Source organism: Psammomys obesus, unplaced genomic scaffold, assembly GCF_907164565.1.
Source record: "Psammomys obesus unplaced genomic scaffold, mPsaObe1.curated_primary_1811, whole genome shotgun sequence".
Lineage (NCBI taxonomy): Eukaryota > Metazoa > Chordata > Mammalia > Rodentia > Muridae > Psammomys > Psammomys obesus.
This window is the reverse complement of record NW_026585644.1, coordinates 34192302-34218656: the sequence shown is the minus strand read 5'-3', so window position 1 is coordinate 34218656 and position 26355 is coordinate 34192302. Positions and strand designations below refer to the sequence as shown.

The 26355-nt window shown below is 53.7% G+C and overlaps 1 protein-coding gene across 4 annotated transcripts; it reads right to left on the bottom strand.

Annotated features, from left to right (window-relative positions):
* Nucleotides 1-3490: 3490 nt before the first annotated feature.
* Nucleotides 3491-26336, bottom strand: Cad (carbamoyl-phosphate synthetase 2, aspartate transcarbamylase, and dihydroorotase). 4 transcript variants are annotated; one of them, XM_055626717.1, is made up of 45 exons: nucleotides 26031-26327; nucleotides 25697-25836; nucleotides 23137-23266; nucleotides 22141-22283; nucleotides 21841-21982; nucleotides 21315-21486; nucleotides 20966-21151; nucleotides 20714-20826; nucleotides 20303-20448; nucleotides 19924-20055; nucleotides 19597-19830; nucleotides 19247-19468; nucleotides 18877-19065; nucleotides 18535-18659; nucleotides 18276-18406; nucleotides 15149-15261; nucleotides 14765-15009; nucleotides 14337-14583; nucleotides 13917-14015; nucleotides 13538-13762; nucleotides 13264-13446; nucleotides 12886-13104; nucleotides 12458-12625; nucleotides 11677-11859; nucleotides 11492-11596; nucleotides 10037-10276; nucleotides 9740-9821; nucleotides 9393-9559; nucleotides 9098-9262; nucleotides 8813-8944; nucleotides 8394-8595; nucleotides 7851-8041; nucleotides 7616-7756; nucleotides 7362-7463; nucleotides 6852-6948; nucleotides 6510-6560; nucleotides 6180-6224; nucleotides 5914-6083; nucleotides 5746-5820; nucleotides 5090-5302; nucleotides 4760-4885; nucleotides 4457-4612; nucleotides 4267-4368; nucleotides 3991-4085; nucleotides 3491-3894 (listed from the first exon to the last, which is right to left on the bottom strand). In XM_055626717.1, exons 1-45 carry the CDS (start codon nucleotides 26110-26112, stop codon nucleotides 3792-3794), a joined length of 6729 nt encoding a protein of 2242 aa, XP_055482692.1. In that variant the 5' UTR covers nucleotides 26113-26327; the 3' UTR covers nucleotides 3491-3791. The 4 variants fall into 4 exon arrangements, with proteins under 4 accessions (XP_055482692.1, XP_055482696.1, XP_055482701.1 ...); XM_055626721.1 differs by lacking the exon at nucleotides 6510-6560 and having other exon boundaries at nucleotides 26031-26326; XM_055626726.1 differs by lacking the exons at nucleotides 3491-3894; nucleotides 3991-4085; nucleotides 4267-4368; ... (5 more) ...; nucleotides 6180-6224; nucleotides 6510-6560 and adding an exon at nucleotides 6563-6628 and having other exon boundaries at nucleotides 26031-26336.
* Nucleotides 26337-26355: the final 19 nt, after the last annotated feature.

Here is a 26355-nt window from a genome sequence, read left to right as displayed (position 1 = left end):
TGTGTGAAGGCATATCACACATGTATGTTTGTACGTGTGTGAATGTATGGATGTCCCCTGTGTGTGGACAGTTTGCTGGAGTTGGAGTCACAGGCAGTTGTGAGCTGCCTTGTGGGCACTGGGTACCAGACTCTGGTCCTCTGGGAGGATAACGTGCTCATAACCAGACCGTTTCAGCTCAAGATCTTGTTTTAGATTATGCGTATGTATCTGCACACATAAGGGCAGATGCCCACAGAGAGGTCAGAGACATTGGATCCACCCGGAGCTGGAGTTACAAGCAGCCGTGGATCACCCGGCCTGCTGGGAACTAAATTTAGGATCCCTGTAAGGGCAGTCGTCTCAACGGCTGAGCCGTCCCTCCAGTGCCCACCCCCAACCTGGCCATATCTTAAAAAAAAAAAAATTATTTATAATGCCAGGTGTGGTAGCGCACATCCTTCACCACAGCACCAGGGAGGCAGGGGCTAGCATATCTCTGTGAGTTCTAGACCAGCTAGAGCTACAGTGAGAGCCAGTTGCAAAAAGGGGGTGTTACTTATGCCTCTAGTTATTTTGCCTTCCTGTCTGTCTGTCCACTGTATGCCTGCAGTGCCCGTGGAGGCCACAAGAGTGTGTCACACACACGCACACCCTGCCTCTCACCCTGCTTAGACTGCAGTTTAGGACATTTGTTAGCTGCCCTGTGGGTGCTATGATTCAAATCTCTATCAGATTTCCAGGACCTTTAACCCATAAACCGTCTGCCCGGCCCCCGGGTACTTTTAGTGAGACACGGTTTCACTACGTAGCCCTGGCTGGTCTGGAACTCCTATGTCTCAAACTCCAGAGAGGTGCCCCTGCTTGTCCCCCAAGTGCTGGAATTAATGGTGCAGAACCAAGGGTGGCCTTGAACTCATGATCCTCCTGCCTCTGCCTCCTACCTGCTGGAATTAAAGGTGTGCACCCCCACCCCTGGGTACCCCGGCCTTGCCTTAACCCAGACCATCTTCACCTGCCATCTACGTTTACTGCAAGCTCCTGACTGATCTCCCCGGTGGTGGGACAGTGCTTCTCCACCTTTTCCGGGCGCTGTCTCCAGCCTTCCCCACACGCTCAGCCCCCACCATCTCTGGGATAGTGGTACAGGGTCAGACTCCTGCCAGCTTTACACCAGGAAGCCCACCCCACCCCCCACAGGTCTCAACCGTCGACATGCCTGATGGTCAGCTAGGGGTAGGATGCAGAGCTCCACAGGGCTACTGGCTGTCAGGCCATTTTCCAGACCAAAATTGTGAGGAACCGGAGGTAAATGACAAAAGGCATCTTTCAAAAGGATGGATAGATTTGAGGGATTTAGCTGAAATACCTAGAGGAATATTAGCATCTGCAAAGTGCTTAGGTCAGCACCTGGCACAGAACTGTTAACTGGTCCCCCCAAAATAGGTCAAACATCTTTAGTATTGAGGCCAGGAAGTTGACTTGAGGCAGTTAATGAGAATCACTCAAGGCGGCTTCTCAGCGGATGGAGGAAAAGCTCAGTCTGACACGATGGCCTTACTAAAATGTTTTCTTTGCTAATCGCCGCTTTCACTTTCTCTCCCAGTATAATAAGACCTAACTTCTGGTGGTAGGGGAGTTTATTCAATTTAGGGCTGTGTTATGATTAGGAGAGCCAAAGCAGGCAGGACAGAGACACCTCCCACTACTTAGCAACTGAAGGGAATAGACTTGCCACTTGGCAGCAAGTGCTGCCTCCACACAGGGACGGCTCCAAGTTCTGCAGCAATCTGTGGCGGTCTGAGCAGATCTAAGTGCTGGGGAGGAATCCTACACGTGGGATCACTCGCAACCCATCAAGCTCGCCCGTCCCGAGGTGGGAAGGAATTCACATCAGCAGGCCCCGCTGTCTCAGCCCTCTCTAGGACACACAAATGTACCCGGCTAACACCACCCAGGCTATAGAGCCATGTTTGAGAACTGATAAACCAATCTCACAGCCAGCTGTGCTTTCAGCCTCACCACCACCAAGCAGGAACCTTTGCCGACCCAGCTCCCCTCTGGGTGGCAGACCATTTTCACTCTGCCAGGTTGTAGTATACCTGGGATTTTTTTTTTTTTTTTCACCCAGTCCTCCCCGGCCCACCAGGACTTTCTGAATCATGATCTCTTCAAACTGGTTCTATCTTGGACGCTTCAGCCTTGCTCTTCGGCTACTTGATCTGTGTACCTGTCTCTCCTGGTTTGGGGTATCCTGAAAGCCAGAAGTGACCCATTCCTCCCTACTAGAAAGCCATTCCTAACAGAAGACAGGTTTGAAGTCAGGCAGGTGGTTACCCACCAGCTTCTCTGAGCCAGTTTGCACATCTGGAAAAGTGGCTGGACGGCTGTTCAGATTAAAGGAAAATATGCACAGGGTTCTGTTTGCACCACCTTCAAGAGGGTGGTGGTTCTCCCATTGCTGGTGCTTGTTGTTGAGGGAAGACATTTTCTTGGCGTCTAGGCAGCTTGGACCATTGGGTACTGATGACTAGATGCCTTTCTTATAACCCCAAACTGAAAATCAAGGCAGGCCAGATGTGATGGCATTTACGTGCATAGTTATTTTGCCTTCCTGTCTGTCTGTCCACCATATGCCTGCAGTGCCCGTGGAGGCCACAAGAGTGCCACACTCCTACCTCTCACCCTTAGACTGCAGTTGGGACAGTTATTAGCTGCCATGTGGGTGCTATGATTCAAATCTCTTGCCACATTTCCAGGACCTTTAACCCCTAAGGCTTGCAACCCCAGGCTTGGGAGGCTAAAGGAGGGAGACTGAGGACAGCTTGAGCTATAGAGCAATCCCAGACACACCTGGGAGATATGGCAAAGCTTTGTTTCAAAACAAACCAACCCCACAAAACTGAAAACAAGTAAAATGCGAGGAGTTAATGACCTCATTCTGCCCTCGCACTGCACACAGTGCTTTGAGCCCAGGGCACGCCAAGTGAAGTCTGTTGTTCAAGTTCACGGACCAGAACAGCGGCTCCTCAGCCCTCTCCTGCAGCACAAGAGCTAGTCCCCCTGAGCGCCTACTCTAGGGGCTCCAGGACAAACGCTGCTCAGCTCTCCATGGCATCAGGCAGTGGTCCCCAGGGGTGGTAAGAGGGGTCCTCATACTGATGGCAGCTGAAGAGCCCCGGGGCAAGGTTCTGAAGAGAGGTGACAACCCAGGCCACTGAAGGGCAGGCTAAACAGGAAGCCTTAACGCTTGGAGGACAATGAATCTCGGCAGTCCTCACCCAGGACACAGCCTACCTTTCAACAGGACCTAGGCGTTCTCCCAAGAAGGCCAAGCCCCACTGCTCAGAACACAGACTACAACTTAACCCAGACTAGGCTGGACACCAGCCAGAGTCTCTAGGAGAGCTTTGATGTTAGGGGAACGCAAGCTGAAGAGGACCAAGTGTCAGCTCGAACCCCAGAGAGCCCAGGGGGAGTCTGTCATTCTACCAGACAGCTTTTGCTTGCCCACAGTGCTCACAAGAAAACACAAACTGTTTGCTCTTTATTATAATCAGTAGAAAAGTAACTGTACAGATTTGAGCTGTAAGAACGGAGATGAGGCAGAGGGGCCCCCAGTATCTGAGACTGCAACCCTGAGCCGGAGAGGACTCTAGTCTGGAGCCTAAAGCATGGTCCCTGTTTATATGATATGCGCTCGGGCTCTCTGTATGTTCCAGGAGGCCTGCTAAGTGTGCTGCCCCCGTGGGGGGCGTCGGGATTCCTTGCCCAGCAGCTGGGCCTGAAGAGGCGCACGAGGAGGCCGGGGCCTAGAAACGGCCTAGCACGGTGGCCAGCAGGGCCATGCGGATGTACATGCCATTCTCGGCTTGGCGGAAATAGGCTGCTCGGGGGTCCGAGTCCACCTCCACACTGCGAGAGAAGGAAAAGCGTTGCCGCACAGCTCCTATTCAGGGGGAGGCCTCTCCCACAGCCAGCCCAAGGGCAGCCGGACAGAGGAGCCGTCACCTTATCTCATTGACCCGGGGCATTGGATGCATCACCACCATCTTCTTCTTGGCCCGGGTCATGATGTGGGGGGTGAGGATGAACTGACCGAAGCACTGTAAGGTAGACAGGTACCCCATTAGAGACTCAGGGCAGAGATGGCCACGGAGCACAGCTGAGGCAGCTGAGGCAACCGAGGCATCTGGAACTTAACAGCTCCGCCTGCGCCCCTTTCCCACGCTCATACAGATGCCCGAGAGCCCGGCCCCAGGCTTCTGCCTTAAGCCTCATACTCACAGCTTCATACTCCTGGGCAGAGCCAAATCGTTCTTTCTGGATCCGAGTCATATAGAGCACATCAGTGTCAGGCAACGCCTCCTCGATGCTCTCGAAATCCTCCTGGAGGGGGAGCCCCGGTGAGTGCAGGGCCGAGTTCTCACCACCCAGCCCCTAGGCCCCCGGTGTGGGCTGAACCACCAGAACTCACCTGCTTGGTGCCTCGGGAAGCCACAAAGTCCCGCACACTGGGTGGCATGCGCAGGCTGGGAGGTGCCACGTAGCGTAGGCTCACGCGGTACTGGGTGAGCAGGCAGGCCAGGGAGTGCACTGTGCGCCCGTGCTTCAGGTCACCCACCATGGTGATCTAAAGGAGACAGCCCCACCACCAGACGGAGTCACAACAGGCGTCGCTCCTGCCGGTTCAGAGTCCTGGGCCTCCTGGATACGGCACACCCTGGCCTGGAGACGCCCCTTCTGAACTGCCTCCCACTCCAGTCCCCCTCTCCCTCACCGTCATGCCATTGACCGTCCCCAGCTCTTCTCGGATGGTGAAGATGTCCAGCAGGGCCTGAGTAGGATGCTCTCCAACACCATCCCCAGCGTTGATCACTGGTCTTCGACAGTGCTTGGCCGCCAGCTGTGAAGACGGGACGCAGCGTGAAAACCCTGCCTTCTGCAGCTCGACAGCTGCTCCTTGCTGGCACCCTGCACTTCCTGCACCCCTTCTTCAGCACCTAGCCCAACCTAAGCCTTGTGGTCACTGAGAACAGGGGCAGGCAGGGACATTGTGTTCCCGGGTGCGGCCTCAGCCACCCCACCCCGGAGCCCAGGCAGGCCTCACCTCCACAGCTCCAGGCTGGGGGTGCCGGAGCACCACAACGTCAGCATAGCAACTCATGGTCTGCACGGAGTCGGCCAGGGACTCGCCCTTCTGGACGGAGGATGTGGCTTCCGAGAAGCTGAGAACAGCGCCCCCAAGCCGGGCCATGGCTGCTGCAAAGGAGCTACTGGTGCGGGTGCTCACCTCATAGAACATGGAAGCCATGACCTTCCCCTGGGAAAAGGACAAAGCGGAAGGGCTGTGTATGAGTGCACGGTGGGAATGCGCACAGGGCGGCACTCGCCTCCCCACTCACAACAGGGGGTGCCGAGAGCCTCCTCTGACACTTGTCACAGCCTGACATTTCCATACTAGCATCTCGGAACTAAAGCCATCCACGACTGTGGGTATGACCCCAAAGAGAGACTATCACAGCGGTCTCCCATGGCTACCCCAAAGCAGAGCAGATGACCCCATATGTGGGGTCAGTCACTGTTGGGAGGAAGCCAAGGGTGCTTGCTGGTCCAGACCGGAGGGACCTTCCAGAGCAGAGCTGCTGACGGTGCAGCCTGTATGCATCCATGAAGCGACCAGGCGGGCGGAGCACCAGGCAGACCCGCTGCCCACCAGACAGCCCTCCCGACGGGCCGGCGCCGGCTGGGAACCACAGCTCTGACCTTCAGGATGTCGAGGCTCCGCTCTTTCTGCACCATCATCCGTAGTGTATGTGCCACATTGAACAGATGAGACATCTGTGGAAGATCTCCAGTCAGTCTCACAGACACCGCCACCCACTCGCCAAATCCTCAAGAGCCCTGGGTGTCACTGTCCCGTCCCCCAGGTACCTGGTCTTTAGTGAACTGCTTGACAGACAGGATGTGTTGGCCCACTAAGGAGTGCAGCAGAGGTGAAGTCTGGGGGTGCAGCAGGCCGGAAGAGCCCAGGTTCTGGGGTGATGCCTGTCTAGGAACGGGTGGTGCCGGGTAGCAGGGGCCATCAGGAGTTCCCATTAGCTCTGCAGTGAGGGGTGGCGAGAACAGGCTAGTCAGAAGGCTCCCGTACCTGAATCCGAGCACAGAGGCCGCCAGGTGGCTGCATCCGGTGGGCTCACCTGGCTCCACTACCTTCCTGGATGGCTTCTCTTTGGGTTCCTCGGCTGCAAATAACAGGAGAGAGGTCACCTGGGGGCCGTGGTGCGGTGGGCCCAAATCACAACGACCTCTGCTCCCGACGCTCGTGTTAAAGCCACCTCAAATCACAGGAGCTATAGCAGGTTAGGGGAGGGCAGGAAGGACGCAGCAGCTATGGGGAAGGACCCGGGCCTCCCTGTGGCGCTGTGCTGTATTGGCCAAGTGTGCCCTCCCGGGGCCTTCCCAGCTGACATAAAGGATCTGAGGCAGAGGAGTGGCCAAGTTCACACCAACCAGCAAGCGGGATTTACCCCATGCTCGGCTGCCCCATGAGATCCCAGCTCCTGGGCGGAGGTACATAGCTGCCCACAACAGAAAGATGCCTGTGAGAAGACGCTATGGGACGCTCGCTTACTTCATGCTGTAGTAACTATTTTAGCCAAAGGAGGGTACAGTGGATCAGACTAGGAGCAAGGGAAGGAGAGTACGGCAGGTAAGGGGATAAAGGAGTCCTGAGAAGAGGAGGCTGAATCAATTCCTGGGTACTGAGCCCCCAACCCTGGTCCATTAGGGATGCTCCGTGGCATTGTACCCATCCCTATACAAGTCAGCAGGAAGGAGCCTGCACCCTGTGCCCCAGGAACCCCTCTTACCTGGCAAACCCGGGTCAGAAGCTCGGTGGATCCGGGGTGGCAAGTGGAAGCGACCATCAGGAAGGCCTGGGATGACTCGGCGTGGTCTCTCAGGTGTCTGCAATGGAGATGGCCCAGCAGGTTGAAAAGCCGCTGACCCGTGGTGGCCCCTGCACGACGCCTCAGGAAAAGCCGGTGGTCCCTTCAGCACCGAGCCCACCCCACGCCACCTCTGCCTTGCTGCAGCCTCCCAACATGTTTGTCAGCAGCAGGGAGACACACTGGCCGGCAGGTCTGCGCCAATCTAGCAACAAGGCCTGGGCAGACACAGCAACACCAGCCTGTGCCTCTCAGGGTTGGCTTCCTAAACTGAAAGCTAAGTCCGCTCTGCAGTAGACAGGGAGGCAGGTAGTGCGAGTTCAACTATCAGGTACTGCATTTTCCACCAATGAAACTGCTGCTAGCCCAGCCCTAGGGCACGCCCCTCTGGGCTGATGGCCAGATCCAGCCCTTGGGGGGCAGAGTGGTTACCGTGGTTATTTCTGTGGTGGCAGGAGTTGAAGGAGGGGGCTGGGGAACCGTCCCCTGAGGCCACTTCCGTACATCTTGTCCATAGCCCGGGGGTACCAGCACCTGCACACAGAAGCCAAGGAGCATGAGGGGACAGGGAGTGCACACAGGGCTCTCAGAGAAGCAGGCGCCAGTAACAAAATGTCACTGGGAGACAGGGCAGTAGGTAAAATGAGAATGGTGCCCAAAAGGTCAAGCCAGGGCCACACACATACCTGTCCATCGATATAGGCCACCTCCCCTCGCAAGACCACACGGCGGATGGTGCCCTTCACCTTCTGCCCTTCAAACGGGGTCCAGCGGGCCTTGCAGAAGGGCATGTGGCTAGGGATTGTCCATTCATGCTCCAAATCCACCTGCCCGAAGGGTCGAGGGGGACAAGGGTAAGGTCACACAGAGTGCAGCTTTGAGGACGGAAATCTCCCCAACTCCAAGTCCTTCTCCCCACACCTCTACATAGGTGTCCTCCTGGAGGGGCAGGTGGAAGATCCGCCTGGGATTGTGGTGCAACCGCTGTAGCACGTCATCCAGACTGAGCCGGCCCTCACTCACGGCTGTCAGCAGCAGCGGCAACATGGTCTCTAGCCCCGGGAAGCCAGGTGGAGGCTTGGGGCCACACTTCTCCTCCAAGGTATGGGGAGCTATAAGGAAGGCAGCTATCACTCTGGGAAGCAGGCTCAGTCACCTTATCCCAAGACTTCTTCACTCTGAGCAATGCCGCGCTCACTACCAACCCCAGGGGTCATGTTTTTCCCTGCTGTCCTCCTCTGGTGCTTGGTCCCTGCACACAAAGCTTCTCATTTACAACCGCACTTCTCTTCATTCTTTCAAGCAGTACCTGTCAAGTACCTATACACAGAGCAAGTACCGAGTCCCTGAGCTCATGGAGCCCAGGGTCTGGGCTTGGCTGCTGCCTTCTTCCTAGGGCTGCCTCCCAGGCTTGAGTTGGGGCACAAGTATGCTGAGGTAGAGATGCACACTGGGCCCTCTTACCATGGTCTGAGGCAAAGCAGTCGATGACAGCCATATTCTCCCACAAGGCCTCCATATCCTCTCGGGAACCAAGCTCAGGCCGGACCTCTCCCTTCCCGGGTCCCAGGCGTTCCAAGTCTTCCCGGTTTAGGAACAGGTGATGGGGTGCAACCTCACACGTCACTGGCAGGCCCTGAGCCTTGGCAGTTTTGATCAGCAAGATCTTCGGAGAGAGTAGAGCAATCCACAGGAGGCCCCAACATGCCCTGCCCTACAAAGTCTCCATGCTTGGCATTCTTTCTCAGAACATGGAGGGCCAAATGGGTCAAGGGTACCACTGATGAAGGCTCTCCCGACCGTTTCTGCCTCCAAGGACTCTGGTGACCTTTGGTCTCACTGGGAAAATGACAGGGGTACCAGGACCTCTGATAAACTCTCACCTCTTCCTTCCGAGCCACGTGACATATGTGCACTGGGCGCTGGGTCAGCTGAGCCACCATGAGGACCGCAGCAACACTCTGCCGCTCTGCATGGGCCACAATGGGGAGGTGGGAGGGCCATGTTTCAAAGTGCTGGGGACAGAAAGCATTGATGAGGGTAGATGATGAGCCTTGAATTCCCAGTGCTCACCAGTGTCCAGGGCCCTCGGAAACCCCCATCCTCTGCTGGCAGCCCACGCAGATGAGGTCTCTGGCCAAGAGCAAATGTGGTGACAGACTGCCCACCTCCATCCACTGGGCCACACTGTCCAGCCGTAGCTCAGAGAAGGTCTCGTTGAGGTAGAGCTTCAGGCCCGCTGCAGACCCGGCCACAGCACCCAGAGTCCCTGCGTTTTCAGATGAGGCCCCAAGGAACAGGGCAAAGTCACAGCGGGCACCGGCCTCTGCCAGCTAGAGGGGATACACATGAGGTAAGCTTCATGGGCATCCACGCCCACACAAGTCAGCAAGGTACCTGTGGCGTGGGTCACACGCAGGACAGAGGGAAAGAGGTTCAAGAAGGCAGGGGTTTAGCGCTCACCTTTTGGGCAAGGGCCAGAGCAGGGGCATCAATGATGGGAGGGCGGGTGTTAGGCATGGCACAAACCATGGTGACACCCCCAGCCAAGGCGGCGGCTGTGCCTGAGGCAAAGTCCTCCTTGTGTGTCCCACCTGGTTCCCGAAGGTGCACATGGACGTCGATCAATCCTAGGAGAGTGAGTTGGGGGTAGGGGGGAGGACGGGATCAGAGTCAGTCAAGGGCACCATGGAACAATAGATTCTCAGGCCTTCAGTCTGTACAGTCTGGGGCAGACAGTCCTGCAGCTGTATTTAGCATCCCAGGAGCCTCTAGGCAGCTGCTATCAGTGTCCCATGAGACTCACTCACCAGGCAGCCGCACTAGCTTCTGGGAGGTCATGCAGTCCACATGCACTTTCAAGGGAGGGGCTGGCCCAATCTGGCCCAGGGCCTGCAAGTGGAGAGCACCGTCAGGACAGATGTAAAGGAGGAGCGGCCCGGGAGGTGGGTGGGCACCCAGTTTCTCCACAATCCTCTTTCCTCTCCATACCACCTCACTGCCTCTGGAGCCGCAAAGCCGTCCCATTTAGCACGGTCCTTTCACAGCACCATCTCCCAGCACACTCTCCCCGCTACAAAGCTCCAGCCCCGAGGGGGCTGTGTTACCTCCACAAAGAGCTTGGTGCACTTGATGTCAATGATGAGGGGCACGGAGAAATCGGCAGCCAGGCGCCGGGTACGGTAGCCCTTGGTGACGAAGGACGAAAGGCGCCGACCCCCAGCTCCTCTCATCGACAGGTTAATCACTAGCTCAAAGTGGTTCTCGGCCAGCTGATCCAAGATGCTCCGCTGCGGTGGGCACTCGCCATCCACGGCCTCTTCGAAGTGCCAGTCCACAGCTGTTACCTGCCAGCCCAGAACTGAGGTCAAGGCCAACCTCATCCCGGCAAAGGGGGAAGGCCCGACTCAAAGGGTCTGTCTGGCCCATGATGAGAGTGAGAACCCACAGGCTTGGGGACTAGGGACTGCCTCTCTCTGCTACTGGCGAGGTACAGTTCTCAACAGAAAAAGCATTTCTACAATGTCAAAGAAGCCAGGTCCCTAACATCAGTATGAGCTCACACACGTGTAAGATGTGGGAAGAAAAAACACAAGAACGTTAACAGTGCAGGAGAGCCTTCGAGAACCGTCTTTGCTTTCTTCATGCCTGTGTCGTGGGTATTTGGTTTATGATATGTAAATATGTTTTTATTAAAATTCGAAGTTAGGGATTTGAGTAGGTCCACTCCTGTTAAGTGTCTCGTGTGGAGCGGGTCTTTGCCAGGTGGAATTAGATGAATTCTGAGGACTTAGGTGTAAACATGATGGCCCAGAGGAAGAAGGCCGAGAGGAAGAAGATGGCCCACAGCTACGTGGAGGGGGCCCGCTTGCTGCTGGTTCGTGCTGCTGCTGCATTTGCTGTTTGCTAATCCGCCGGTCACCTGGACTTCGGGATGACTGGATACTGTTATTGCCCCCAAAAGAATCCTTACACCCTACCCAGCGGGAGGTAGCAGAGAGAACTCCGCCCCTGTCCTCCTAACTTACTTTCTCTCCTACCCAGTGTTGGGGCTTGAAAGGGAGGTAGAAGCATTGAAGAGACCCTAAATAAAGTAGGTTTGTTAAAAAAACAAACAAACAAACAAACAAACAAGGTTGGGGTGGCATCCAACGTGGCTCAGGCACAATGGGTACTTCCTGCTGTGTAGAGTGGTAGGATTCTCTGGGGGCAACACCAGTATCAGTCATCCAGAGACCCAGAAGTCCAGGTAGCCGGCAAATGGCAGCGGCAGCAAGCGGTCCTCCTCCAAGCAGCCGCGCCTTCTTCCTCTGGGTTGTCATGTTTATATCCCTCAAAGTCCTCAGACTTCAACTAACTCCACCTGGCGGAGACCACGTTCCGCATGAGACACTTAACAGGTGTGGGCAAAGTAAAATTCCTCAGCTTGGAATTTTAACAAAAACATATTTACGTACCATAAAGCAAACACCCACAGCACACCTGTTCTACACCGGGGCAAGGGGAAAAGCTGAGACTCCTCCGGGGCCTGTCGGGGGGGATGGTGGTGGGCGACTACGAACCTTGACGCCGTGCTCAGTGTAGAAGTCCGCGGTGCCCAAGCTGGCATAGAGGCTGTAGCCCAGGCTCTCCAGCAACCGCACAGTCGGGAGCAGCTCACTTTTATTCTAAGACCAAGTGGAGGCAAGTGAGCCAAGGAAGCCAAAGCCATGTGACTTCTACTTCCCTCCCTGGGTGGCCCCGGTACCTTGTAGCTGCCGATGGTCAGCAGGATGTTCTTCTTTGGGATCTTAAAGCCGGTGCTGAGCATGGCTTTGAGGTAGGCCTCACAACGGCTCTCCCCAAAGCCGGCCACCTCCCCAGTACTGGTCATCTCTACACCCAGCACTACGTCAGCACCAGCCAAGCGCGAGAAGGAGAACTGGGGCACCTGGGGGAGCAGCAGCAGGACCAAAGTGTCAGGAGAAGAGGCAGAAAGGGGCCCTGCGCCCATCACAGCCATACGGCAGGGCTGGCCCTCCCCGCTGCTTCCATACTGCCTTCACTCTGGGGGTTTCCTGGCCCTGGACACGGACAGGAAATCCAACAGCCTCACCATTCCTGAGACTCGGTTCCCCTACACCCTGTCTCCCAAGCTTTCCGGGAGCACGCTCCTTGAACATTTGGTTTATAACTCGGCTATGTAGGTGTATCACAGACTGTTCCATAACATGCTATTTTTGGACCAAACTTCTTTTGCCTCCTACAGGGTAAGCTCTTAAGAGATGATGACCACCTTATTATCCTATGGTTGGGCAATGCTTGGCATGGATGATAGGTCACCTGCTCCTTGAGCGCTCTCCCTTAGTAGGGCGGCAGAGCACTTGCCCCTCATGCTCTGAGGCCCTGAGTTCAAGTCTCCCGTAGCTCAAAAAATATAAAGTAAATTAAATAAAGCAGCCAGGTGTTCCCCAGTACCAAGAACCAGCTTTTTGTAACAATTACAGGATTTGTACACCAGGTTCAAGGGCCCCCGGGCCCTGACTTACCTTTACTCCCACGACTCCGGAGCCAGTCATGAGCCCCACAGACTCTACTTTCTCCCCCATGATGATCCTCGTGGCCAAGGCTACGAGGTCAACACCTAGCGTCTTGGACACGAAGGGGAAGGACCGAGAGACGCGCACGTTGCACTCGATAACCTTCAGCTGGTCATCCTAGGGGAGAGACCCCCAGGTCAGGCCCTGTGAAGCCCGGGCGTGCCGACACTGCCTGATCAACCTTGGCTCGCACCCTCGCCCTCCATTCACCGAGACTGTATCAACTGGGTGACTGTTCCCAGCCCCGACACTGCCGTGAGCTCTGGAAACCACCCCTTCCCCGGCTCTGCTGCCTACATGGACAGGGGTAAGAGACAGCTCGGGGCTCCGAGCTGTAGGTGAACTGTAGGCGCTGTGCCTCTCTGCCGACTTATTACCTTGGCAATGAGCTGCAGATTGAAGGGCCCTGTAACCTGTAGCTCCTGGCCCACAGCATGCACAATGGCTTTGATCCGCTCCAGGGTTTTGGGGGTGATGTCTTGTGGGGGGGTCACCAGTGTGGCATCACCCGAATGCACACCTGCATTCTCCACGTGCTCAGAGATGGCAATGGCCGACACGACGCCGTCGCAGGCCACGGCATCCACATCAATCTCCTGGAGGCAGACATAGGCAGCGGGCTGTGGGCCACAGTTCCCCCTCCTTCCCTCCGAAGCTCCCTTTGTGAGAAAGCACTGACACGACCCACTTCTCCTAGTCCACTGCGCCTCTGACTCAGCAGGGCCGCGGTTGGGGCTGAGGAGGGAGAGCCTCACCTTTGCTTCCTGAATGAATTTGGAGATGACCACGGGGTGCTCCTTAGAGACGGCTGCCGCACTGCTCAGGAAGCGCTCTAGGTCCCCGTCAGTGTAGGCCACATTCATAGCAGCACCGCTGAGCACATAGGAGGGGCGCACCACGCAGGGGTACCCCACAGTCTGGCAGAACTGGCGAGCAGACTAGGGGGACAGGGAGCTCAGTGGGGCTGTTCACACTCCCCCACAAACAACATCCCTCCCCCCCCCCCCCGCCCCAGGCTTCCTGGCCTACCTCGAGGTCGCTGAGCTCACGCCACTGAGGCTGGCTGATACCAATGGTATCCAGCAGCCTGGAGAACTTGAACCGGTTCTCAGCTGAGTCGATGGCCTCAGGGGAGGTGCCCAGCACTCGGCACTGCTGCCGGTGCAAGGCCATGGCCATGTTGTTGGGGAGCTGCCCACCCATGGACAGGATCACGCCTTCAGGGTTCTCCAACTCATAGATGTCCATCACCACCTGTAGCACAGGGAAGGAACCAAAGGCAACGGACGGGCTGGAGGAAGCCTTCCTGTTTACGCTACCCTCAAGCTAGTTCGGTACCAAAGAGCCGGGCCGCTCAGCCCGTCGAGGTCATTCCCTGGGTGCCTTGGTTAACCCTCCCCGCTCTCACCTCAAAAGAGATCTCGTCGAAGTAGAGTCGGTCGCACATATCATAATCGGTGCTGACGGTCTCTGGGTTGTAGTTCACCATGATGGTCTTATAACCCATCTGCCGTGAGGGAGCGGGGTACGTTAGGGGTTAGGAGGAAGCGCAGAGAGAGGCTGAGCCAACATCCCCACTGCAACACGCCGGCCTGCCTGCTTCCCGTGAGACAGCTATATAGGTAGGCACCATGTTGGGGAGAAGATGCAGGCAGCAGGAGAGGCAACAAGAGAGCTTCAGGAAGGTCCCTAGCCCCAAACCTGCAACAGAAGGCTGTTTTTATAGGGCTTCTATTCACTCCTATTAACAGGAAGACCCAGGATCGATGTGGGCGGACAGGCACCCAGCACGGAAAGCAGGAAATCGAGGAGACAGGGAGGCTCTGACCTTCCGGAGCTGCTGGATGCAGCCTACGGCACACCAGTCAAACTCAACACTGGAGCCGATGCGGTAGACGCCAGAGCCGAGGACCAGGACGTGAGGCGTCCGAAAGGTGAGGTCGTGGGTGTTGCCCCAGTACGTCAGGTACAGGTAATTTGTCTGCGCTGGCCACTCAGCTGCAACCGTGTCAATCTGCTTTACGGCTGGGCAGATTCCCAGTTCCTGCCGGAGCTTCCGAACGGCCAGCTCTGTGCTAAAGGAACAGAAATACGGGCTTCGGGAACAGGGTATAGCCCAGCTGACGAAGCAAGTGCTGGGATGGGGATAAAAGGGAAAACATCCCAGGTTCCCCACCAACGGCCCTCCTGATGCAAGAGCTCCCTCCCCACACTTCTTGGCCCGAGGCCCTCACCACCCTCACCACCGTCTCTGACCTCAGGACTGCAAGGGCAATTTGCTTGTCTGAGAAGCCAAGGCACTTGGCCTGGTACAGCAGGTGCTGGGGCAGAGGCTGTCCGCGGTGTCGTTCCAGCAACTGGGCATGGGTCACGATGCGCTTCATGCGGTGCAGGAACCAGCAGTCAATGCGGGTGAGCTCGTACAGGCGCTCCACCGAGTAGCCAGCCCACAGGGCAGCAGCCACCACAAAGATCCGCTTGTCTGTAGGCGTCTCCAACTCCTGTCGGGGAGGAGCACAGACGGGTGGATGCAGGACAGGGAAGTGGAAAGCTTGCCGCCGCCGCTGCTGTCACGCTCTGGCAGAGGGGTGCTGTGGAGGGGCCCACGGCCGGGTGCTTTCGGAGAAGAGACTCGCTTACCACATCGCTGACTGGCTTCACTGTATGATCAAAGCCCACGCAGTTCTCATCTACCATCCGCAGGGCCTTCTGGAAGGCCTCTTCGAATGAACGTCCAATGCCCATGACTTCACCTGCAGGCACAGGATGGGAGGGCTCAGAGGGGTGAGGGTGGGTATGTGTGGATACCCAACACGCTCATGGGTTTAAGTTCAATCTTTGGTAGGTTCTCAGGGCACTCAAGACAGTGGCACTCAGGGTTCTCCATGTTAAGAGAACCTTAAAAGCAGCCTCTTTTTCCTACCATCTTCACAGACCAGCACAGACCTCGCTGTGTGCGAGTGTGGAACTGGCACACCTACAACGGGCCTGTGGAGACTGGAACCTGTTGGTTAGCAGCCACAGCCCAAACTACTGATGGGTGGCCAGTTATTTGGCTTGCTTTGATCACACCATCATTGCACCATCTGGAATGTTTCATCCTAGAAACATTAAAAGAGTCTGGAAAAGGATCCCACTGTTCCTGAAACCATCCACGGCCAATGGCATTTAAACGCCCACGGATGGTGCGCACTTTTAAATCCCAGCACTCGGGAGGCCAAGGCAGGAGGATCTCTGTCTGAGGCCAGCCTGCTCTAAAAAGCAAGTTCCAGGATAGCCAGGACTATGTAGAAAGACCCTGCCAGCCAGCCTAGCCAGTCTTTAAAGAGCCTCAGGCCAGTCTTGAGAGAAAAAGAAAAAGGGGTGGTGGGGGGCAGATTGTCCTCTGGCCTCCTTACACTCTTGCTCATACCAGTCCCCCCCCCCCCAAACCCACATCCAGACAGCATGAGTTTTTCTCCCTGGACTTTTCCCCTATGTAAGTTTTACATACAATAGTATACGTACCAATTTCCGCTGACCCCCCCCCCCCCATCATAAGCATCTCCCCAGATGGCTACATAACCCTGTCAGCGCTCTTCCTTTCTTGTATGCTTTCCCATAATTTAACTGCTGAATTACTAAAGGACACTTAGCTTTTAAGTGTTGATCCTTGTTAAGGGAGCCTATGGTATTTTTGTGTTTTAGGTTACTTCTTAGAAAAGATTCCCAGAAGTCCAAGGGCCATAGGTAAGAGCAACTATGTAGCCCTTGTTAAATACTTTAAGTACCAATTTCACCACAGAAGCTCCTGTCCTAGATACAAAGTATAAAGTGCAGCCAACTTCCCAAGAGGCTCGAAGGAGCACTTTTAGATGACTTTTTTTGCTAACCCTAGTGTCTTAAAGGGTGAGTGGGGTGGCTCACCCCTGTAATCTCAGCCTCTGTGAAACAGAGGCAGGAGAATCACTAAGTTGGAGGCCAAACTGTTCTACACATAGCAAGTTCCAAGCTATACAGTGAGATATTGTCTACAGCCATGAGGGGATGGGAGTGTTATCAAGAGACCGAAGCAGGAGGATTGTAAGAGTTTGGGGACAGTGTCTGGGCTACACAGTGACTACCAGGCCAACTTCATCTACAGAGTGGCTAGCTGGCCAGCCAGAGACACTCAGCTAGAGCCCATCTCAGACAGACAAAAACAAAAACAAAGAAAGGTATAAAAGGTTAGCAGGAAGAAGATGGCATTTCCAGAAGACAGGAGGGTGTGTCAGACATTTCAAAGTGTCAGCTGAAAATCAATCTTTGATTGTCCTATTTCCAATCCACTTATTCTAGCCATGATTTAATTATGGCTCCATTCCCATGTTTATTATAATTTTCATATAACAGAAATTCATCTCCAGAAGGAACATCTTGGCAGTGTTGTAGGATTTCTAAAAATTCTGAAATAATATCTGAGCTCACAGTTACTTGTTTAAAAGCCACCCCTGCTCTAAATGGAGACTCGAGCACGGTGACACCCTTATCCAAATCAGCCGGTGGCACCTGAGCTGGCATACAGGCACACTTCTCTCCGACAAGTCAACTACAGGACTGCAAACACACCTGCTGGATTCCAGCCTGATTTACTACCGCACACATAAACAGTCTGGTGGGGTTTTGTTTTTGAGATAGGGTCTCACCCTTATGGTTTGGGTTAGCACAGAATTCCCTGCTATAGTCCTGGACTCAAACTGGCCTTGAACTCCTCCCAAGTGCTAAAGCTCTTTGTTATCTTGTTCTGATCTTAACTTTGTGTTAAAACAAAACAAAATTCCATTGTAGATACTGGAACTTGTTGCAGCTATGGCAACAGTCTGAACCTCTGGTGGCCGCCCAGCTATTTGGCTTGCTTTAATCACACCATCTGGAATGTTTTGTCCATTAGAATATTAAAAAGTTTGGATGACAGGGAGGTGATCCTACTATTCTTTGTACCCACCCATGGCCAATTACATTTTTAAAAGCTCCTACAAAATGCCGGAGGAGAAGATGCCCTGAGAATGGCTAGCCCCATGCTCATTTTGGTTCACTGAGAGGAGCTTGCCTGGTGACCTGAGTTCAAATTCTGGAACTCATGAGAAGGTGGAAGGAAAGAACCAACTCTAAAGTTGTCCTGACTCCCACACCCTGACTGTGGCATGCACACCCCGCCCTCTAATATATCACCCACACAAGCACAATAATAACAAAATTTAAGACTTAAGAGGATTCACAGGAAAGCAACAGTAACTGTTCCCCTGAATAAATACTTAAACAGTGAATAAAATGTCACTGGCATTTATCAACCTAACCATGAGGCTGTGCATAAGACGCCATGAGGACAAAGTGTCTCAAGGATAATGGGGGCAGTGAACAATGGGCTCACAACCAGCAGCATTCGGCTCTTCGGGGGGCCCTCAACCATGTCACTTTCCTCCTGTGGCCCCTCTAGTCACTAGTTTGTTAAATAAGACATCAAGTAATCTGATCCCACAGGTTTCCAGAGGACTTTGACCCCTGTTCCTGATGAAGATAACTAACCTGAAATGTACCCATTAACTCTGAGAAACCCCATCTGTCTGTCTGTCTATTGGCTTTTCAAGACAGGGTTTCTCTATGTAGCCCTGGAACGGCCTGAAACTTGCTCTGTAGACCAGGCTGCTCTCAAACTGACAGAGACCCGCCTGCTTCTGCCTTCCAAGTGCTGGGATTAAAGGCGTAGAACCCTTGGTTCTAGCAGGACCCACGGGAGTATGAAACCCACCAACACTCTTCATGCAGCTCCCAATCTTCGTACTGACACGGAGGAACTTGCTGAGGTCCCAGCGAGGAATCTTTACCACGCAGTAGTCCAGGCTGGGCTCAAAGGCTGCCGTTCCCCCCGTAACAGAGTTCCTGCGCATTAGTAAGTCAGGGTGCCAAAAAGACAGAAAATAGGGTGAGCTTTCAGTCCTTCTCACAGGCTCTGCCCTGCGAGTGTTTTCAACTCCTCCCTCCCCTGGACACCAGGACCCCCGTTATACCTGAGCTCTGGCAGGGGCATGCCCAATGCTAGCTTGGCTGCCACATAAGCTAACGGATAGCCTGTGGCCTTACTGGCCAGGGCAGAGCTTCGGGACAGCCTGGCATTTACTTCAATGATGTAATACTGCAAATGGGAAGAACAGAGAAAGTCATGGTACCGGCCTAGAAAAGAGCTCACGAGGAAAGCCCATCGCTTCTTCAACAGAGGCGGAGAATGAGAGGACCAATCCTAACCAAGACAATCCTGGCTTCACTCCAGGATGAGCAGGGCCAAAAACCCCCTTAACCTCGAGGCCCAAAGACCAAGGTTAACGGCTGCAGGGCCAGCTTCACATCCTCACCTGCTCGGACTCTGGATTCAAGGCGTACTGCACATTGCACTCTCCAACAATCCCCAGGTGCTGGGTGACCTTGATAGCTGTTCGTCGAAGAAGCTGGTACTCTCTGTCATTCAGTGTCTGGCTTGGAGCCACCACTATGGACTCACCAGTGTGGATGCCCAGTGGGTCTAAGTTCTCCATGTTACACACCTACAAAGGGGGTCACTGAGGTCACCAACAAAGGAAGTCAAAAGAGCAGCTGAGGCTACGTCCCCAGGCACTACGTCTGGAACTATGATACCCTGGGTCCAAACGACAGAGAACTCTCTGAAGAGACCTCTGTCCTTCCAAAAGTTCAGAATGTCTGGGCCACCCTGCGCCCCACACTCACCGTCACACAGTTGCCATAGGCATCCCTCACCACCTCATATTCAATCTCCTTCCAGCCCTTCAGAGACTTGTCTATTAGCACCTGGCTGGTATGGGCAAAAGCTGGAGCCACAAGAGCTGAGAGTTCCTCTTTGGTGGAAGCGAAGCCAGAGCCAAGACCACCCAGGGCAAAGGCTGCTCGCACCAGCACGGGGTAGCCCAGTCGCTCAGCAGCTGCCTGAGCCTGTAGGGAGTGGAAGGACAAGAACCGACAAGCCATTGGCTACTGCCCAGAGAGGGCTCTTGCACCCGAAGAAAATAAGATCCAGAGGAAACGACATCATCCCACTTCTACCCAACCACCTGACAAACCTGTTCAAGAGAATTTGCCGCTTCACTGGGGGCTACGTGCTCTCCAATCTCAGCCATCCTGGCAGCAAAAGCTCGCCGGTCCTCAGTCAGTTCAATAGTCTCCACAGGGGTGCCCAAGACCCTGACCCCATACCGAGCTAGCACCCCAGCTTTGGTTAGCTCCACGCCACAGTTCAGGGCTGTCTGGCCCCCAAAAGTCAGTAATACACCATCTGGGCGTTCATTACGAATCACCTGAGGGAGGAGACGAAAGCAGCTGAGGAGACCAGAGTGGCCAGTGAAAATGCCCACCAAGAGTCCCCTCCGCAGGCCTTATCTGAGTCATACCTGGGTTACATAGTGAGGTGTTATGGGAAGAAAATAGACCTTGTCTGCCAGCCCCTGAGAGGTCTGCACTGTGGCGATGTTGGGGTTGATTAGCAATGTCTGGATGTTCTCTTCCTTTAGGGCTTTAATTGCCTAATAGGATACAAATGGCCTGTCAGCCTCTTCTACAGAAGACAGAAGCCTCAGGCCAGCATTTCTCCTCTTTCCTTTCTTGTGCTCTCAGTCCTTAGTGACTTCTATTCGTCACTGCCTCAACCATCTATACACCCGCAGACCTCCTGATCCATTTTCTCCCTGCAAACAACACTCATGCCTTACTCTTTCTCCTTACAACTCCATGGGTCACCCAGCCATCCAGATGGAAGGCTACATGCCTTACCTGAGAGCCTGAGTAGTCAAATTCTCCAGCCTGGCCAATGGAGAGCCCCCCTGAGCCTAGGATCAGAACCTTCCGTGGTGGTGGAAGCCCAGAACCAGGAATGGGAAGCCCAGGGGGACAGAGGCGCTGAGCCAACCGCTCTCTAACTGTGGATGCAATGAGAGTCATGGAGTATGAAGGTGGGACTCCGGAAGACACCCAGATTAGACCCCTCGCTTTCAGAAAAGCACAGAGTGGCAGAGAGAGGATGAGAACCCAGATCCACCTACAGAGTTCCTAAACAGAACCACCAAAGTACCCACACTGCCTCTCTCCCCTCCCAAAACTAGCTTTTAGAGTATGTCCCTCTTAGGCTTATCCTGGAGCTAACCCTGTTCTTCTGTCCAGGTCCTGGTTCTTACAGGAGCTTACCTGTCTGGGACTCTGAGTTCCCAGCTACAGCCTCTCTCACAGTTTCAAGAAATACATCAAAAAGCAGTTCCATATCCGAAGGGCCAGGTCGGTGCTCTGGGTGAAACTGGACACTATTGAAGAGATTGGATGACAAAGCCTTTGACATCACTGCTATGGCTGCAGTAGCCTCAGGCAGGAGCACGCCCACTGCTGTGCCTTGTTTTCCCATCCTCGTGGTCCCTTGTCACCCTACTGCACCCCCATGCTCACCTGAAGAAGGGCAGGCTGTCATGCACAATGCCTTCGTTGGAACAGTCGTTGGCGTTGGTGAAGAGAGGTGCCCAGCCTGCCGGCAGCGAGTCTGCATCCACAGCGAACCCGTGATTCTGAGACGTCAGAAAGCAGCGCCCGGTGCCCACCAGTAAACAGGGCTGGTTGTGGCCTCGGTTTCCGTATCTGGAGAGCGGGACACCGAGTCACAACCCTCTCACCGGCCTCTTCCCCACTACCTGAAACTCGGCTCTCTAAGATCTCATCACTCCCGACAGTTCCATACCAGTAACCCCCAAGTCTCAGAAGACTGCTAAGCGCGTGCTCCTTCTTCTCCCACGAGCCCCACCTCATCTTGTAAGTTTTGGCCCCAATGGCTAAAGCCAACAGCTGGTGTCCAAGGCAGATTCCAAACACAGGTCGGGGATTAGGCTCAGACAAAACTCGACTCAGTGTGGCTACCACACCAGGATAAGAGGCAGGATCACCAGGTCCATTACTTAGGAAGAGACCATCATATTCTGGAATGGGCAGAAAAGGTTGACGTAAGACAGAATTTCAAAGACACCCAAGGGCTGATGAAATGCTCAGCAGAAAAAAAGCAGCAACTGTGCAAGCCTGATGGCCAATCCCCAGAACCCATGACAGCCAAGACGTGGCTCCTGAAAGTTGTGCCCTGGCGCATACCTGCACCTCCCTACTACAATAATTCAAACAGTATAATAAAGACACACATCCGTCCCTGAGCACAAAAAGTGGAATCCCTGGTCTCTGGCTTCCTTCCTGCAACTCATGCCGACCTGCATCAACTGTCCTGGGGGATAGCTCTTCCGCTCAACCCAAGCCGCTTGTCTGGATGGGCCCCAGATACTCACTCTGACTGTCTAATTCGTGGTTCCAGGGTACCACGGTAACCTCAGCCCCGCGCTGGCAGAGACACCGGATCTGATTATACTTGAGCCCACAGTCCAGAGCAAAGATCCGAGGGGCCCCGCCTGCATTGAATACCCGTGGAGTCTGGGGAGCAAAGAGCAGCAGTTGGCAGCTGGGATCACCAAGTGTGAGACAGGCCCGCACCAAACCCCATCTCTGACATCCTTGAGTTCACCCCAACCGTGGGCAGAAAAGGAACCCCTCATCTGCCTGCAAGCATGACCTACTCTCTCCCTCTGTACCTTAATAGAGACCTCTGGTGCCAGGGGCCTGGCGTTGGGGTCCACGAATGGCAGGGCTGAAGGCTCTGTCCCATTCTGGACCAGCTTCCCCAGAAGAGACCCTTGTTCCCGCAACTTCTTAGTCAGCTCCCGAGTGTCCACTCCTGTCAAAACAGCACAGCCTCAGGGGACAGCTCCCACTCAGTCATCGGTGAGGGGACATGTCCAGGGACACTCCAGCTCCACAGCCCTGACTCACACACAACTGCTCTCATGGGCATCAGAATCCTGGAGCACCCTGCTGGAAGGACAGCCGTGAAGTAAGCTTGTCCAAAATATCACACCCAAATTAAACTATGATCTAGACAGATCTAACTATTGAAAATAACCCCAAAAGAATAAGAGCACAAGCTGGGCAAGGTGGTGCATGTCTATAGCCTTGGCACTTGGGAGGTGGCACACAGGAGATCATCCTTGGCTACACAGTGAGATTGAGGCAAGCCTGCGCTTCCGGGAAAGCCCAAAACCAGCTGGACATGTTGGCCCATGCCTTTAATCCTAGCAATGATGGAGTTCTGTGAGTTCGAGGCCAGCCTGGTCTACAAGTCCAGTCCAGAAGAGCCACGGCTACACAGAGAAACCCTGTTTTGAAAAAAAAAAAACAAAACAAACAAACAAAAAAAAACATCCTCCCCCAACACACACAAAAAGAGACTATATAATTATCTTAAAGAAAAAAGTTTTTTGCATTTTGTATACATATTAACAGACATCTGCACTGATGATCCAGCTGGAACATAGCTGCCTTTCAGACACATGTTACCCAAGTGCAATGTAACAATTAGAAAATCCTGAGAGTCAGATTTAAATGGCTGAAGCAGGAGCAGAGTTTGCTCTCTTCAGAATGTTTCCTTCTGGGCGATGGTTCAGGCTCTCCTCCAATCTGAGCTTTGCACATTTTGCATTACTAAACAGACCTTATCGGACTCCACCCGGACATCCCCTGCGCTGTCATACCTTGGAGGCCGGGGATGCCACGCTGCTGCAGCCACTCATGCAGGGTGCAGGCGGCGCTCCAGTGGCTGGGCGTGGGACAGCACTCTCCCACCACCAGTCCTGCCACGTGGATCTCTGAGGATTCGAACCACTACAGGGGGAGAGAGAAGACCGTAAGGGCTACGTCCCTCCACAGATTGCCCACTGACCCTCTGCTCAGCCACACAGGACAGTGAGTACTTCCTACAAAACACGACACACTCCCTGCTTCTACACAGTCCTTTTAGTAACTTTGCATTGTCCCATATAAACACTGAACATGGGTCCAGCGTGTCCAAGAGAAGGGAAAGTACCACTTTCCCTTGTCCAAAAGGGAGCTCACAAATCTACCTCTCCCTGATCGCCCCACTCCTACATATCCACTGCAAGCCAGCTTCCTTCCGGGACTGACCCTTCTTTGCACTTCTTCCTTGCTATTGACAACGTGTTGTGATTATTACTTGCATCTGACAGCCTAAATCCTCAAGTATTTACTGAATGCTCACTAGGTGCAGGCTTTGTAACAGATGTCAAGAAAAAGGCAGTGAGCATGAAAAGGTACGGCCCCTTGTCTTTACAGGGTAAAATTCCAACTCAGGGAGCCAGAAACTAACAAGATAATATAAATAGAACACGACACTAATTTATATAGTGTGACAAAAACAAATAAGATATTTGCACAGGACATTATGATAAAACAAAGATTAAAATAAATAAATAAATAAATAAATAAATAAATAAACAAATAAATAAATAAATAAATAAAGCTAGCCAGGCATGATGGTACACACCTTTAATTGGAACTCAGAGTTGGCGACCAGCCTGGTCTAGAGTAAGTTCCAGGGCAGCCAGGGCTACACTGAAAAACCCTGTCTTGGGACAAGTGTGAGACAAGGTTATGCTGAGGGGTCCTTTCTAGGAATAACAATTAGTGTGTCCTTATCCAGCACTCAGGAGAGAGACAAAGGCAGGCAAATCTCTGAGTTTGAAGTCAGCCTGGTCTACAAAGTGAGTTCCAGAAGAGAAAGGGCTACACAGAGAAACCCTGTCTTGAAAACCAAAAACAAAGAATTAAAGGCTCTGTTGGCCATAGTATAGAAGGCCTTTCTTTCTTTTTAAAGATTTATTTATTATTTGTGGAGTTTTGTTTTGTTTTTAAAAGACAGGGTTTGTCTGCATTGCCATGGCTGTCCTGGATTCACTTTGTAGACCAGGCTGGCCTCGAACTGCGATCTGTCTGCCTCTGCCTCTTGGAGTGCTGGGATTACAGGTGTGAGCCACTGTGTCTGGCAAGATTTACTTACTACTTATTATATATACAGTGTTCTGCTGGCATGTGCACCCACATGCTAGAAGAGGGCCCAGATCTCATTATAGATGGTTGTGAGCTACCATGTAGGAACTAAGAACCTCTGGAAGAGCAGCCAGTACTCTTACCCAGCGAGCCATCTCTCCAGCCCCTAAAAGGCCTTTCTCATATCACAACTCAGGAGGCCAAGGCGGTAGCTCACTGGGAACTCCGGGACAACCCGGGTTACACAGTGAGACTATATGGAGGAGTCCAGGTGGTGGTCGGTGTCACTGGTGTATCGATAAACTTGGCACTAGAGGGGTGTAACGCCCGTTTACAGTTCTCACCAATTTACATTATCCAAAAGCAGTCTGTAAGACTGGAAACAGGACTTAAGCAAGCAGTGTGAAATACTGCATGTAGGCTATGGTGACTTCTATTATTATCTTAATGATATGTTGATGTTTGCACTTAGCTCTCAGAGGCAGCTTCGTTTCCAGATTTCACAGAGAGGGTGTAGGGGCTCACTGTTTGAGAAAATTTGAGATTTTTATCTAGAGGTAAACACTATTGCAAAGCAGAAAATGAAACAAGGCCAAGTAAGGCAAGCAGATGATCAATGTCACTGATATGTAGATAAACTGGCAGCCATCAGTACTAGAAGATGTATGATCCCTGTTTCCAGTTTCTCACCAATTTACATAATCCTAAAGCAGTGTTTCTCAATCTCTGGGTTTCGACCCCTTTGGGGTCAAATGACCCTTTTCCAGGAGTCACCTAAGATCAGCGGAAATATCAGATATTTACATTACAGTTCACAACGGTGGCCAAATTACAGTTCTCAAGTAGCAATGAAAATAATGTTGTGGTTGGGGGTCACCACAACATGAGGAACTGTATTAAAGAGTCGCGGCTGTTTACTCTTAGGACTCTGCTACAAAAACCACAAAAAAACACCTTTGCTGCTCCTTACAAATAACTAGAACTCACACCTCTTGCAATTTTGGGAACTCCCAAAAACCCTCGCCATTTCCCTGGACCATGAGCTCACTACACACAAGACTCTCAGAGGGGTGACTCCTGAGGGCTCCAGCTCTCTGCCTTTCAAGGCACCTAAAAACCTTGCAACCAGGGTCGCCTTAGTCCATGTGGCTGTTTTCCCCAGGATGTCTAGCGGTGTGTCAGTGTCGTCACCTCACCGTTAACTTCTTATCTGAGAAGGGATGTAGAGAAAGCACTGGGTGTGACTACCTTGCTCAGGCCGAACTCGTCCTCTTCATCTAGGGGAATGCCGTAGTTACCGATGAGTGGGTACGTTAGCACTAAAATCTGAGCTTTGTAGGAAGGGTCAGTGAGGGCCTCTGGGTAGCCAACCATGCCGGTCTGAAACACTGAAGAAAGGCAGGGCTGAGTTCTGGCAAAGGCACCCCGAGCGCAGTAAATCCCGGAGGAGATGACTGCTTCGGTCATCAGTGGCGAAAGGGAGCTGGGGCTGGGACACCGAATCGGGGAGGGGAGTGTGCAGGCGGGGTGGACAGGTTAAGCAGAGTGGGATGAGGTCGGCAGCCCGCCCGGGCTTGCTTACCCACTTCCCCAGCAGTCGACACAGCGGCCCCAAAGGGCCGGCCCTGCAGAACCGACCCGTCCTCCAACACCAGGGCCGCCATGGGGTCGGAGCTGAGACTGGGCGAGCACCGAGACGCGGGAGGCGCGGCGAGCCCCACTGGAACCAAGTGAACACCGCGCGCCGGAGTTGGTCCACGTGGCTCGCTGCGCGGGGCGCTGGAGAGCAGGCGGACGCGGCAAGCGGGAGCCCTAAGCGTACTGAGCTGAAACACGACTGCGACGGCGCAGGCAGCCGGCAGCGTGAGGGGCGGGGCCGGGCACGTAAGGGGCGGGACCATGGGGTG